This window comes from Anthonomus grandis, chromosome 9, assembly GCF_022605725.1.
Source record: "Anthonomus grandis grandis chromosome 9, icAntGran1.3, whole genome shotgun sequence".
Taxonomy (NCBI): domain Eukaryota; kingdom Metazoa; phylum Arthropoda; class Insecta; order Coleoptera; family Curculionidae; genus Anthonomus; species Anthonomus grandis.
Window position 1 is genome coordinate 21,492,397 of NC_065554.1, and position 16,412 is coordinate 21,508,808.

Consider the following 16,412-nt stretch of genomic DNA (forward strand, 5'->3'; position numbering starts at 1 on the left):
ATATTAAATAGAGTCCTCGATTTGCCACTTTTACTATTTTCGTACTATAATTTCTGAAAAAAACCTCACATTCCCACCAATTTTCACAGCGCACGGTATTATAGAGCTAAATTCAAATTTGGCGTCATAATAAAAATTTTAAATTAACCGCTGTTATGACCTCACAAACCCATTTTCACTGCCGGTTAATACTACTCCTCGAAATTCAGAGGGCGCAAAAGTCAATCGACGTTCAGTGTTCCTTGGCTCTTACGGGAGTTTCCATCTATATAGTATTAATCTATGGATATATATCTATATATTTGTGTTCTGTGCTATGGATCTTATTATTTCCCTTTATAATAAACGGGTTCCAATTCGCGAGGTACAAGCCCTAGGGCTCCTTGGATTGCCAGAGATACCGTGGATTGCAGAAATTAAGAGATAATAAAGCAATAACTAAGGAATTATACAATATTTAAGATTAAAAAAGCAAAAGGAAATCACATATTAAATATTTCTCACCTTAATAATCCTTTTAAGATTTAGAAAATTGTACAAAATTTATATATTACTTCACAAAATATTACTCATCAAACGTTGAAAATATGAATACTTCACCTCTAGCTAGATGTGTATGTGCAGTATCAAATCATGTCACTTATTTCTAGATATAAAATAACATTGTTATCTGCCTTACAAAAATAAGAAATAGTATAATAAAGCAAATAGGGATCTTCTTCTTCTTTCAGCAACCCTTCACAGTCCACTCCTGAACATAGGTCTCCCCTATATTCTTCCATGTTTCTTTGTTCTGTGCCAGTTGGTGCCTACTTTGTTTTTGACATCATCGAGCCAGCGTAACTGTGGTCTGCCAACGCTGCGTTTATGTATGCGTCATGCGAGGTCTCCATTGAACGATGTGTACCATCTCAGGTCGTCCTGTCGGGCGACGTGTCCTACCCAGCTCCATTTCAGGTGGGCTATGCGTGTTATGACGTCTTCAACTTTAGTTCTTTGTCTAATACTCTCATTTGTGATATGGTCTCTCAGGCTTATTCCTAGCATCATCCGCTCTATGGCTCTTTGGGTGGTCCTAAGCTTGTTAGCTGATTTAACAGTGAGTGTCATGGTTTCCATTCCGTAAGTCATCACGGGCTGTAAGCAGGCATTGAAGACCTTTCTTTTCAAATTAATTGGAATAGTTTCATTTCTCAAGACGTGTGACAGTTTACCCGTGGCTGTCCATGTCAAACGAACACGTCTGTTTATTTTGGCAATTTGATTTTCTTTGCCCAATTTGATGCAATGTCCCAAATATACATATTCTTCAACGTTGTCAATAATTCGGTCTTCTATATGTACTTGAATATTGTCAGGTGACATGACTTTTGTTTTATTTAAATTCATGGTTAAACCTATTCTTTTCGACTCTCTTTGAAGTTCTGCCAACATCTCCTGTAATTCTATTATATTCTGGCTAAAGACTACTATATCATCCGCAAAGCGTAAATGGCTCAGATGTTTGCCGTCGATTTTGATGCCTCTCTCGTTCCAGTCCAGAGTTTTAAAAACGTCTTCCAGTGCCAGTGTAAACAGCTTTGGGGAGATGGTGTTCCCTTGTCTTACTCCTCTTTTTATTTGAATTTTGTTTGTTTCTATCTCTTCCGAGATTTTAACGGTGATTGTCGCATTTTCGTATATGTGTTTGAGAAGCTGCTTGTATCGAGAGTCGATTCTTGCATTGTTCATGGCCTTAAAAATAGTGTTCTATTGTGCTATGACCTTTTCGGAAGCCAGCTTGTTCCGGGGGCTGATAGGCATCTAGTTTAGCTGTAAGCCTATTTGTTACTATCTTTGTTAGAAGTTTGTACGGGTGGGGGAGTAAGCTAATAGGTCGATTCTCAACCTATCTCCTTTTTTGTACTGTAAAATCACGTAAAAAAATCGTTGTATTCATGACTCCCTTTCTCCAAGTTTCTTCTCTTCGCCATGAGTTCTCTAGTTTCCTTTTTTATTTTTAAATTATTTTTCTTGGTAGTGGCACATATCTTTTTGGCTGTCGTTCTAATGTCAGTACCTATTCTGTTTTCTAGGTCGTTTATATTCAAGCTATTCAGTGCTTCTTTATTAGACAATTTCTTGTTGAGTTCAGCTTGAAATTTTTGGCGGTTTTCCTGGATTGTTTTTGATGTGGGAAATGGTTGTATTTTGATTAGCTTATTTCGTTCACTCTTCACGTTTATTTCTATTTTAGCTCTTACCAACCTGTGATCGCTACCAGTATCAAAGCGATTTAGGGCCGAAACGTCTTTTATAGTAAGCTTTTTATTGGTTAGTACGTAGTCGATCTCGTTTTTCGTATTTGAGTTCGGGCTTCTCCATGTCCAACGTCTCTTTTTCTGATTTTTTGAAGAAGGAGTTTATATAGTACATACTTTCTTTTTGGAGATAATTGATCAGTCTTTCTCCTCGTTCGTTGGTACAACCCAGTCCGAATTTACCCACATATTGATTTCCGTTTCCCGCTGGTACTCCTAGTTTAGCATTGAAATCGTCAATAATGTATTTGTAGTGTGCTGTTTCTATTGTCAGCGCTTGTGAAATGTCATCGTAGAATCTCTCTATCTCATCATCGGGTGCAGAGCTTGTAGGGGCATATACTTGAATTATTTGGACGCTATATCTTTTCGATATCTTCAATACTATGTAAATGACTCTACTCGATATGGATTTCATCTTAGTAACTAGCCGCTTTATACTCTTATGAATCATTATCGCTGTTCCGCCAATGTGTGTATTTTCCTCTCTGTTGTTTCGATACAAAAGGTGGCGGATACAAAAGGATTTCAGTGTGATGCATTTTTCGTCCGGTAATCTGGTTTCGCATAGGCCCAAGATGTTCCATATATGGGATAGTTCTACCTCTAATTCTTCCAGACGTTCGGTTGATCTCATTGTTCGAATATTATAGGTGGCTAGGTGAAGTTTAAATTTGTTCTGTATTAAGAGTGGAGGGGATGAATTTTTGCCTCCCCCAGAATCCTTGAGGCTGACCTTGTTACTGGTGTGGGATTTGTCATGCGATGATCTACCCACCTGGGGTACTATTTCGTTTGTTTTAAAATCCATCATGGTTTACGGGGGTTTTTAGACATAATCTTCCACGTTGGCTAAACGGGTTTGAAGATGTGAAATAGCAATATTTCTCCCTCATTAAAAAATGATACGTATTATGTTCATATACCCAGGTAATTGTGATCAAATGATCAGACGAAAAAGTTTTTAAATCGATGGGTACTTCCTGAGATTACATGTTGACATAAAAATTTAAATGTTTTTATATACAATTAACTACTTGGCAACAAGTTATACAGTTAAAATAATTTATGTATCTTAGATTAAGATTATTAGTAGTTTATTATGATTAACAAAAAACTTTAGATTAGGTCGAGTATGTATATATATATATGAACAGATTGTGAGAGTGTTAAAAATATGCTTATTAAATAGTAAATGAAAGGAGTACAATCTATCTTTTTTAAAAATAATTTTCTAAATACATTTAATTTGTACAGGCTGTCATTATAAAGTCCTCCCCACACCAATATACCATACCTTATAATTTATTCCACAAATGCTTTATACATTATTATTAAAGTCTTATTATTTAAAAATGCCCTCAAGACTCTTCTGAAATCACAATACCCATATCATCTGCATAAGATACTAATAAACCATCCACCCATACCCTTAATAGTGAGTTGATATACAGTGCTTTTCTTTGAAGTCCCCCCCCCCCATTTATTTTTTGAACGGGTCAAAAAAAATTTTTGAAACTTTGCATAAGTAAATTGGTCTATAGATACTATTTTTCACTGTAAACTAGGTAGTTGTAAATTCCAAGATGGCGGCTGGGCGACATCTTGAGAAAAAATTTTAAATAGAAAGGGGGGTCGTGTGGTACCCTCATTTTAAAGGTCTCAATGAGTACTTTATAACCCTGAAATATTAGACCCATATCTTAACTCGTTTCAAAATGGCGGCCTAATAAAAAAGTATTTTTTTTTATTTTAACGTTTTACATTTTTATGATTTTTGAATAGGTAAAAATCAGTGTACGAAAATAAATGCGTCACTATTTTATTTTGACATAAAAACGACAGTTCTAAATGTCAAAATAACACATAAGCGCCATCTTGAATAAATGCATTAAATAGAAATCTTGTGTTACCTCATTTAAAAGGTTTTATTGAGTACTTTTAATATTTATTACATGGACTCGGTGGACTCCGTTTTGACCTGTCTAAAAGTAACAGCCAAAAAAATACACTGTTGCGATTTTATTAACGTTTTTAATAATAATATACAAATAATTTATAATTTTTGAATTTTGGATTTAAAGATTAACTTTTTGGTTTCTAAAGACTTACTGAACCGCCCTCGTATGTCACATTTCACGTTAAAGGTTATTGAACATTATTTAGACATTCCAAAAACCAAATAGCTATTAAAAAAAACTCGAAAAAAAATTTTAAGATATTTTTCCTTAACCATAAAGTTAATCTTTAAATCCAAAATTCAAAAATTATAAATTATTTGTATATTATTATTAAAAACGTTAATAAAATCGCAACAGTGTATTTTTTGGCTGTTACTTTTAGACAGGTCAAAACGGAGTCCACCGAGTCCATGTAACAAATATTAAAAGTACTCAATAAAACCTTTTAAATGAGGTAACACAAGATTTCTATTTAATGCATTTATTCAAGATGGCGCTTATGTGTTATTTTGACATTTAGAACTGTCGTTTTTATGTCAAAATAAAATAGTGACGCATTTATTTTCGTACACTGATTTTTACCTATTCAAAAATCATAAAAATGTAAAACGTTAAAATAAAAAAAAAAAACTTTTTTATTAGGCCGCCATTTTGAAACGAGTTAAGATATGGGTCTAATATTTCAGGGTTGTAAAGTACTCATTGAGACCTTTAAAATGAGGTACCACACGACCCCCCTTTCTATTTAAAATTTTTTCTCAAGATGTCGCCCAGCCGCCATCTTGGAATTTACAACTACTTAGTTTACAGTGAAAAATAGTATCTATAGACCAATTTACTTATGCCAAGTTTCAAAAATTTTTTTTGACCCGTTCAAAAAATAAATGGGGGGGGGGACTTCAAAGAAAAGCACTGTATATATATATACTATAAAAAGTACTCTACCCAAAATTCTATCTTGTAACCATTTCATACCAAACAATATTAAAATTCTCAATATAGATAAATTTAAATCACAATTTCCAACTTAAAAAAATAGTATTTTATTTTCTGTTAAAAAAAATAAAAACTTTTTCTAACTTAAAGTTTAATAAGTCGTTTTTATTTACTTATATGCTAAATTATTCTCAACATTGGCAAAAAACTCATGGAGGTTGGCTATAAGATGCACAATCAAAATATCAAGTTTTTGTTTAAATTATCTAATATATGTTCATTAATATGAACAAAATAAAACTCAATTTATACGAAAATATCCAATAATGTATTTTGTATAAAAAAAGCACTTTGGTCACACTATCATTGTGTTACTTATAAACTTATAACTTAAATTATAATAAAAACTAAAAATATATACTTTTAACAAAATAAATCACATAGAAGATCATATAACAAAGATATTTATACAAAAATAACATTTACTTACTTTAGGACTTTAATGAAGGCAAATAAAAGCTCTTAGTAAATGTCGTAGTCACTTGTGGTGTCATAATATTCTCACCATTGACCACCTTCCATTTTTTCTTCGATACATTATCGTTTATTTTGGTGCAAATGTCCAAAACGTGAATCCTTAATTTAAAATAATATCCAGTTGTAATTAATAAATTATACTAAATAAAAGAATGTAACTTACTGAGAATTGCTCTGCTCAATTTCCTCACACAGGGCCTGTATAAACCAAGATCCCGTTTTAGCATTTCTTATGGCAGCGTATCCTGGAATTGTAGCCCAATACGTTGTCAAGTCCGCTGTAGGGGCTTTTTTTAACCCATCTGTAGCATTATGGCTGTCATCGTCCACACTTTCGTCTTCTTCTTCTATAACTATAACAGAATTAATTGTTACTAAACATGTTAAAACATATTTCCAAGAAAGCTACTAACCTTTTTGACATCTCTCACCTTGGCACGCCTGTAATATTAACAATTTTGGTTTCCCCACCAGGTTTTTATTTCTCCTACACATTATATGTTCAATACTTTTAACTTCGACCCTGCAACTGTTTGCTCCATAAACGACCCCTATGTTAGAAACAATAGTATTTACTGTTTTTTTTTTGTAGTCACAATCAAGAAAACTAACCGTTGCTGCCATGAGACAAAATACAAACAACCAAACTACTTTCATCTTTAACTCTACTGGTCACATTCTCTATGGACTTAAGCATATCCAAATGAGTCAGGTTATCTTCCACTATAACCGAGAAATTCATCCTCTTGAAAAGACTTTCCAGTCTGTCTCTATCCACTAGAGTACCTTGTCTATCAGCAAGCTGAATTTCATCCTTGTTCTCATGTAAAAGATGCTGTAAAATATATAATGTTTACGGTTACAAAGCTCATATACAGATATGATCATCCTAACTTCGCCTATATAGCAATTATATATCGCGGTAGGTCTGGCAACGTTGTGACAACATACTTGAAGCAGCAGACCCCGCCGAAGCCCGAAATCGAAACCTTTTAGTATTTTTAAGGCATTTAAGCGGAGATGCACTGTTCTGTGGCAAATTAAAAAAAAAATTGTTTCGTTTGAGTCTTTACTGCTGCCTGTCCTAACGGCAAAAAATAAACTAAAAACCGACTGCAATAATGTTGTAAATATAAATTAACTAAATATTGGACAGAAAAAAAAAAAAATTAATTCAAAATAAAGCAAAAAATCAAGTTAATTTGATAATATTAAATAAAAATTAAAATTATCTTGTGTCAGGTTCAAAAAGAGCACCCTGTTTAGCAGTGCAGTACATCAATCGATCATAAAACGACCTTCTCGTGTTCGACAACATTTCAATGGAGATCCTATTAAATGCTTGCCTAATTTTAACACAAAGCTCTTCTAAATTAGTAGCCCATTCATTTTCGTGCCTATAAATTTGTTCCTTTAGGTATCCCTAAAGAAAAAAATCATTGGGGGCTATATCGGGGCTTCTGACGGGCCATCTAGTAGTACCGTTTCCACTGTTCGATCAGGGAAAGACGTTTTGAGAAACTGACGTACTACCAATGCGTTATGAGCGGGACAACTATCCTGTTGAAACCAAACTTGTTCTAAATTGATATTGAGCCCTCGAATAGCAGGAAGAACTTCATCCCTCAAAAGATTAAGGTATTTGTTGGCATTGGGGTTTCCATCGATAAAAAAAGAGCCTATAATTGAATCACCTAAAATGCCAGCCCATACATTAACCTTTTGAAGGTATTGTGGACGTGTTCGTATGCTTATGTGCTTATTTTCCCTCGAATAGCCCACTCTAATGGACGGATTATGTTTACCACAAATAGAGAAAGAGGACTCATCTGAAAACAAAATGTTACTAATAAACATTCTTAAAGGCTCAATACACGTTTCTTTGGCAATGGTTGTACTATTGCAAGGACAGTTCATTTTAGCAACAGCACAAGCATTAACCTCTCAAAGCTCCCTTTCTTCGCCTAGCGGTCTAGCAACAGGTGGTTGCTCATTTGCGTAGCATTTCCTGCAATTTTGCAAGCACCCCAGGGACTCAAACCTATGAATAATTGCAAAAATTGTGCTGCGTACGGGAATGGGCCGATGAATGCAATTCTGCGTGATATTTCATCGACAGAACTGCCGGCATAATACCAGTTAATAATTTGCTTTTTTTCCTCAATTTTAACAAGAAAATAGCGAACGGTTTTAAATTTAATCTTTGCTGATTAAGCAGGAAGCTAGGAATAAAAATAACGTTAAACGTTTAAAATGCAATCTCATATTGGCGGTGCAGTTTGGTGGGGATAAGAATTGTCTCGTTTTCCGATGAACGAGTGGAGAACTGTGCGGCAGAAATATCAGTGTTGCCAAACGTATTAATTTGGAAACGATATGTATTGTGCCCTCTATCTGTCTCATGTGGACTCTATATGTCCCCTCTCGCTTACGCTCATAGACTATTTCCTATAGGCGAGGTTTGAATGATTATATCTGTAGATTGTTATTAAATTACCTTAAATTGTTCCTCATGCTCAGTATAAAAAGATTCTTGATTTATGATCAAAATAACTCCAGGCTTGTTAGGATTAATGTCATACCTATTAGAATCATAGAATGATAATGGTACACTACTTCTTGGCCCTTGAGAAGAACTTGAGGGATAATCCATAGAACTTGTTGCCAAATTAGCATTATCTTGCATTGTCTTGCTCTTAGATTCCCTCAGAGGTGAAGGAGGGGTAAAAGTAGATGACGGTAATATTAAATCTAATTGATCATAAAACCAATCCAAATTCATCTTTTTAAATACCCTTTGTATAGTTGAATATTCAACCCCGGATATTTCCCAGTCTAGAAAATACAGTTCCAGATAGTCATGGTCATAAAATTTTGAATTTTCTTTAGATGTTCTTTGGTCCATGTGCTGAATAAAGTCTAGAGTTTGGTCTTTGGTAAGTCTTTCTGATATTAAGTAGAAGAGTTTCCTATTTTTGCTTATTGAGCAAGTGACAGCTGCTTGAGAGGGAAGGAACTCATGTTGAAGGTCGTTTTTATTGTAGCCTGCAAAAAAATTGTAGCAATGGGTATTCTAATTCAATCTTTTTTTGAGTCAGAAGGTAGAAATGAAGTGGTGTCAAACTGTTCATACAAAAGTACTCTAGAAATATTGCAAGGATTAAATGTTCCTTCTTAGCTGCAATAAATAGTATAATTAACAATCTTGAGAATGAAAGAGACCCAATTGACATTTTGAAGTCAATTAAAGATTGTAAAACCCTTCAGAATGATTTTTGTAATGTGTCACACACACTGTTTAAGCAATTTGTATCCTCTCATTCACTCTAAATAAAAACAGCTTTCATTATTATTCAATACCTAAGTATAATTACACAGACAAATAAAATTAATGAAAAAATCTGGGTGTAATATTGGTCAAGAATCTTACTTTTGGCACTCATGATATTAAATAATTTAGATAAAAGTTTTTAAAATTATGAATGAAACTGATGATCCTGTTTGGATTTTTTCCTTATATTAAATTTATTTATTTATTTATTTATTGATTGCATTACAAACACCAGAAAGTGATGTTTGTAATGTGGCAAACATGTAATGAAGATAAAAACAAAATTGTTTTAAGTCAAACCCATTGATGCTATAATGAACTTAATGTTATTTTTCCTTGAGAAAATCATAGCAAAACATTTATTAGCATTTAGAGACATTTTGTTCTCATAAAACCAAAAATTGGCATGTTCTAGGTTGTGTGATAACAAATATGATTTTGAGGTGTATTTACTATTTTAAAAAACTTAGTTTGTTGCTATGTATAATGCTTCTGAAGTGATCACTGACGAAATCAGATACCTCTAGGTTATATACATTTATATATATCTTTTCTTTATTTTTGTTTAAATTTTAATACCATCAAGTATATTTACATACATATTTTGCCATACAAATTTCATTTGACGGCTTTTATCAATTAATATTAACTTTAATAAACACTCTATTTAAATCAAGTCAATGTATTTTATTTCTGAGTAAGTGAGTATGACTGAGACAACTGACCATATAGAGAACCCACAAAGCCAGCCTGATAGGTATTCTTTTTTTTATCAATTAATTTAACAGGTTATCTGTAACCTATCAGATCAGTTGTTCCTGTTTAAAACCTTAAAATCAAGACAGTCGAACAAACTCAACTCTCTAGAAATAACCCCTGTAAACCGGTTAGTCTTGCCAGACTATTTTTGTCATAACAAGATGGTAAAACAAGATTAGCAAAAAGTAATCCTTCAGATTTACACAGGTTGATGAATAAATAGTGACGAGCATATTCTCGGTACTTGCAAAAAGGTGTCTGCAGGTTGTTTTGCAGTCAGAGTGGCTACCCTGGAGCTTGGCATGGAGTTTGGAAGATCTGTATATTGTTCATTAATTGAATCCCACCTTAGGTATGCCATTTGCTTTTGGGGTAATGCAGCAGCCTACCTTCTACAAATGTTGCTTGTTTTACAGAAGCATGCTGTACGTTACATCTGTGGGGCTAAACCAAGAGATTCCTGTCGCCCATTATTTGTTAGGCTGGGCACACACACTGTCTTCTCCCTCTACATTCAGGAAGTGGCCTGCTTACTTTTTGCAAATCGCTTTAAATTTATAACCCCAAATCCAAGATACTTAACGCGTCAAGTGAACGATCTAAATCTTCCAATCCCCTCCTCCACATCAAAAAATTTTCAATCGTTTACCAGGTGGAATCAGGGAGACAACATGTATTGACACTTTTAAACGTAAATTGAAAATACTTTTGACCGAAAAATGTTACTATTCACTGGATGAATACTACGTCAACACATTCTAATTTTCCCTAAGTGTAAGTTTACAGTATTTGAATTTTATTTGAATTGTTTGTATGGTTAGAATTCTTTGCTGTCTTATAATTGAGGGGATAATTATGGAATTTAATTTACTTTTTATGTTTTTTTTTTCTGCTGTTCTTATGTATTGTTTTCTGATGTTTGTTTTAGAACTCGAGTATGTATGGGGTGTAGTGGTTAAGTTTAGTGGTAGTAACTTAAGGTAGCTTTGTTTAGAACAATTTTTCTTTGTTAATAACAATAAAGCATGTTTATTTTTTTTAGAAGTGGATCTAAGATACTTGCCTGAGGCCTCAGTGGTGTCTCAGTTATTTGAATTAGCTTTTCCAACCTTTAACGATAGTACCCATTTGCAGTTGTGTTTTATTGCCTTAAAGGTATACTTTGGTAATCAAAACAGGTAAGTAACAGTTTTGGAGATTAGAGAAAGATTTATCAGCTACAAAAACACATTGGAATTTACTAATATTTGACTTTAAGGCATCTGAAAAATTGGTACATAATATGTGTTGAAAAAGCTTTTAGTCATTACATATATTAAGGCTTATAAATCTTATCAACCCTAAGCCTTGATTTATTTCATTTCTGTTGCCATTTTTATGAATACAAACCTAGAGTACTTTTTAGTGCAACATGTGATACATTAACAATATACTAAAGGCTTTACCAAACAGTCCTATGTTCCTTGAAAAAATGAATAATGTGAACCCCTCTGTTTAAATAAAAATGAATTATTGTAGGTCTGTAGCAATGCATGATGATGTAAAGTTTCTTGGTGGCACTATGGATTGAACTTTGTGTTGGGATCAATATATTATTTCAATCAAACTAGACAAGAGTTATGTCATCTGCATATGCTCTAAAATGAAAATTGGTTATATAATTGATATTATACATTGTATAATAAAGAGAGTAGGTTCCAAAATGGACTTTTGATAAACCCTGCAGACAACATTCCTCAAGTCACTGTGCAAATTGTTGATGTTCACAAACTGTTGGCTTTCCTTTAAGTAACACTTGAACCAATCCAAACATGATTCAAATAAAAAAATTCATCCATTTTTATTTTATTATTATTATTTTATTAATTTACAGAATCCATTTACAAAAGTGTTACATAGCATACCCATACAAACATATATATTCAGATACAAAACCATCTTTAAATCAATGAAAGGTGTAGATGAGTTAATTAATTAAAGCCCCTATGAAATAATATTCTTTAACTGCTCCTTAAAAGATGTAATCCTACAGTCAAAAAAGCTTATCTGTCCTGACAGACCATTAGCACTTCAAGCCATTCGTGTAATTGGCTCATTAATACCATAATTGGTATGGTGGAATGGGACTGAAAATATTTCTGATTGTCTATTCAATCTGGAAGGCACCCTAAGTTTAAAAAGAGACAATAACTCGGAACAATCTATAGTAGCATTTAAAACCTTATGCATAAAACATAAGTCAAGTAATGTTCTTCGTGACTCTAATGTGGGGAAGTTCAGGTTATCCCTGACCCACTGATAGTAATACTCCTGTCTCCTGTAACCACATCTAAAAGCAGCCACCCTTAAAAATTTATTTTGAGTTTTTTCAATCTGCTCAATGTAGCAGTTATATGACGGGGACCACACAATTGAGCCATACTCCAAGATGGGCCTAACAAGAGAGCAATAAAGTAATCTAAAAGTAAACAAAGACAAATCAGTTGTAGACTGTTGGATAAAACCCAGCATTTTCATTGCCCTACCAGTCACCTGATTGATGTGACTTTTCAAAGACAACATGGAGTCAATAAATATTCCTAAGTCAGAAACCTCTGTTTTGACACCAATTGCTACATTATTTATTTTATAAAGAAAAGCAATAGGGTTTCTTTGCTTAGAAAAAGTAATCTTATGGCACTTATTGATATTAAGGGACATTCGATTCAAGTGGCACCAATCAAAGAACAAATTAAGGTCTTTTTGCAGGAGCACAGCATCGGAAAGGGATGTGATAGGCCGAAATAGCTTCACATCATCAGCAAACATTAGCACACGACAATTTTCAAGTTTCCAAACTAAATCAATCAAAAAGAGGCAAAACAAAACAGGGCCTGAGTGAGAGCCCTGTGGCACCAAAATTTTAGAGGAACATGTACCTCCAAGATTAACAATCTGGGTTCTACCTCTGATAAATCCCGAGATCCACTGAAGAAGAGGCCCCACAATACCTAAAGCCCTAAGCTTCTGCAAGAGTACCCCATGGTTAACCCTATCAAAAGCCTTGGAAAAATCTGTATATATTGAGTCAACTTGAAGTCCCTTCTCCAAGCTGCGGTAGAGGTAGTTGACATACAACACCAAATTAGCATCAGTAGATCTGCCTTTTATAAATCCAAATTGCTCAGGATTAAATAAAGATTTAAAACTCCAGGCAATCCTATGACTGACCAGGCAGACAAGCAGCTTTGGCAACTCAGATTGGTTACACACAGCCTGATAATTGGAACTTTCACTTCTATTACCAGATTGAAAAATGGGTTTTAGAAAACTTCTCTTCCAGAGAGTGGGATAAGAACCAGTACCTAGAGATTTGTTAAAAATGAACAGTATTGGTTTTGTAGGAACACAAACACATTTCTTTAGGAAGAATGCCGGAATCCCATCTGGTCCAGTGCAGAGCTTATTCTTAGAGGAAGTAATAATCTCATAAACATCCTGCGCTGACAGAGTTAAATTGCTCAGTCAAATTGATTTATCAAAATCAAAAGATGGTATGTCATTGACTTGCTCATCTGAATAGATGGATTTAAAGTATTCTGCAAACATATCTGCAGTATCCGAGATATTCATACTAATCCTGTCATTGTATGCCATTCTGGAGGGAAGGCTAAAACCAGTTCTTTTATTTCAAATATATGACCAGAAGTACCTCAGATTGCTAGCGAGATTCATTTCCACCTTATTAATATATTGTTGATAGCACAACTCTCTTAAGTACTCACATTGATGTCTCAAAAATACAAATTCATCATATTCCTGCTGTTGACCACTAATTTTAAACTTTTTGTGAATTTGTTTCTTTCTTATGATCAAACTGCGAAGCTCTGAAGAAAACCAACATGGAAAAGAAGAACTTTTGTACTCTTTAGAGGAATAAACCTTTCCATTGAGGAATAGATCACATTATAGAAAATTGAAACTATGACATCAATAGATGTCTCTCCCAAAAACAATTGATTCCAGTCTATACCAGCAAGACAATTGTTAATTGCTATGTAATGTTTTCACAGAGATGCTGGTCATATGTTTTGTAAAAAGCAACTACACAAAACCTACAGCATCACATAAATTTTATGTGATGCTGTAGATTTTGTGTTTTGTGTTGTTGCTTTTTACAAAAATCCAAACATGAGTTTCATACACCCAAAAAATCTAATTTCTTTAGAAGTATCTTATAATTCACAGGGTCCTTCTTCCAAGGTTCTGACACAAGATTGACAGCTGCTGAATTAATGTCACTAGACCTACGAAAGCCATATTGACAGGATAACAAAATATTATTTTCTTCTATACAACCCACCACTTGATCATTAATGAATTTTTGAAAACCTTTAACATTATAGGCAAGGCCTATACTGGGAGATAATTATAGGGGTCTTCCCTGTCCCCAGATTTAAACCTGGTGAGGCTTTTGCAACCTTCATACCTTTAGGACCTAAGCCAACTTCTATTGTTGATTTTACCAACATGCATAACTCATTTTTTACCTCCTGTATGCATGCTTTTACTTTCAAACCCACAGGCTTTTAATGTGTCAAGGGCAGACACTCATCGACTCTGGAGTGACCGATTTCAATCTAAAAACCTGATATAAGGGAATGTTGACTAGAAAACTTCTTGTAGGAATCATTACTTTAATATTCTCACACTGGAATATATCAACAGTTTTGGAAATATGTATGGATATTTTAAACATAAACACTAATAATGAACTTATAGACAAATACATTGTGTTGACACCAGAAATGTAGAAAATTAAACCATTTAACAGATTAACAGGAGACTTGAAATAATAAAATTATTAGGATGTTTAAAAAAAGCTGAAAATGTTAATTAGTTTCACAATCAATATTTTTCCTTGAATGCACTCCATTAGTTAACCTTTTTTTTTCCTTTCTAAATTAAGATTTCTTTTATAATGAAATTGAAGATTAAAAAATATTAAGTAATGTGTTATGCATTTGCATTGCAGAAGGGGTTTTGGAATAAAGACAAATCAAGAGAATCATGTCAATTTTTAATATTCATATAGTTCTGTGGTTCAAAGGAATGTCAAGGGGATAATTGTTTCAATGACCTATAGGTATTTGTGGATTTGTATATGTTTGGAAGTAAAGAAAGAAATAATGTTATTAAAAATCTTACCTAACTCTTTCAAGACCGCATAATTCTGCACAATACACAAAGCCTCGACAAGCTTTTTCTGCCACATATCTTCAGATTTTGCCCACTTCAACAACCACTGACTAGTTCTACCAGCATTTAAAGCCCTCATCATGTTATTTAAGGCATTTTTTGAATCTTCACACAGCAAGTACATAAGTGATATTATCTCATATAAATCCAGCTTGGATTCTATCTCAATTAATTTGTCCACGGAAATTGTCGGTTCGAAGAGCCCGAGGCCTCCGATGGCATCAACACTATTATCTTCCTTTACTGCATCAGAGAATTGGTAGTCATCTGCTGCATAAGGGGGTAAAGTATTGGGTTTAAAGTAATTCGGCTCCATAAAGAAAGGCTGATCGAAATCGTCGTCTGAGGAGACGTCACCCGACCCAAGGTAATCTTTTGAATGCCGCGTTCCCATTTTCCTTTATTCAGGGGGCTTCTCTGGGAATCACCAAGAATTAATTAAATATACAAAGCCAAAAAATACACAAGCTCCCCTCCCACCCCCCAAATAGTTTTATGACAGCTGACAAGTGACAAGATATAACCTATAAAGGAGTGGTAAATTTTGTCAACTAAACAGTGTTGCCACGCCTTAGCGTACGTAGGGGAACATAGGGATAGAGGGATATACAGTGAACGGCAAAAATATGAAACAAATTCAACAAAAAATAAATGAGGCATGTTCGAAAAAACGCTTGCACATGTTGATTAATATTTTTGGTTGCGCATTTTTTCTATAAAAATGTTGTAATATATATAACCAATAAGAATATCAAACAAGATATCAAAAAATTGAATTTTTCAAATAGCAAGCATGTCTATTCGGATCAGACACGATATTGCCTATTATAAGTATTCCGGAGAAAATTATCCAATGGTGAAAAAACTAGTCGAGACTGAATTCTTTATTCGGAAAAAATTAGGTTGAGTGTTTTATGCTGTTGCTTGCTTTTAAAAAATATTGATTCTTAGTTTGGTTTGGGTGTAAAAAGGGTTCAGGAATATATGAAAGCAAGGAAAACAAATTTGACGTATATGAAAACGATACGAAGAAAATTTGTATACTCAGTGAAGTAACGTACGAAAAAGACCACAAGAGATAACGAGGTAGTTTTGACTGAAAGAGGTGAGTTTAGAGCTTCAACGTTGTTCCCTATAATTGATTCCATTCTAATTGAAATTCTCGAACGGCGAGCATATTACAAAGAATTTTATAAAAAAATTTGTTTCCTTGATATTACCCTACTGAGGAATATTACTGAGTTCTGGTGAATTAAAAAGAACTGTTCTGTCATTACAAGAGAGATATCCCAACGACCTGAACGTACATTTCATTGAAAGTGAAATATGGCATTTTTTGGAGCATGTGTT

General features: G+C 33.7%; 1 protein-coding gene across 1 annotated transcript; it reads right to left on the reverse strand.

The window, feature by feature from the left end:
* Positions 1–5,502: 5,502 nt before the first annotated feature.
* Positions 5,503–15,558, reverse strand: LOC126740289 (caspase-8). The gene is made up of 6 exons (XM_050446248.1): positions 15,012–15,558; positions 8,232–8,779; positions 6,347–6,569; positions 6,148–6,285; positions 5,898–6,087; positions 5,503–5,833 (listed from the first exon to the last, which is right to left on the reverse strand). Exons 1-6 carry the CDS (start codon positions 15,454–15,456, stop codon positions 5,689–5,691), a joined length of 1,689 nt encoding a protein of 562 aa, XP_050302205.1. The 5' UTR covers positions 15,457–15,558; the 3' UTR covers positions 5,503–5,688.
* Between the last annotated feature and the right edge of the window lie 854 nt (positions 15,559–16,412).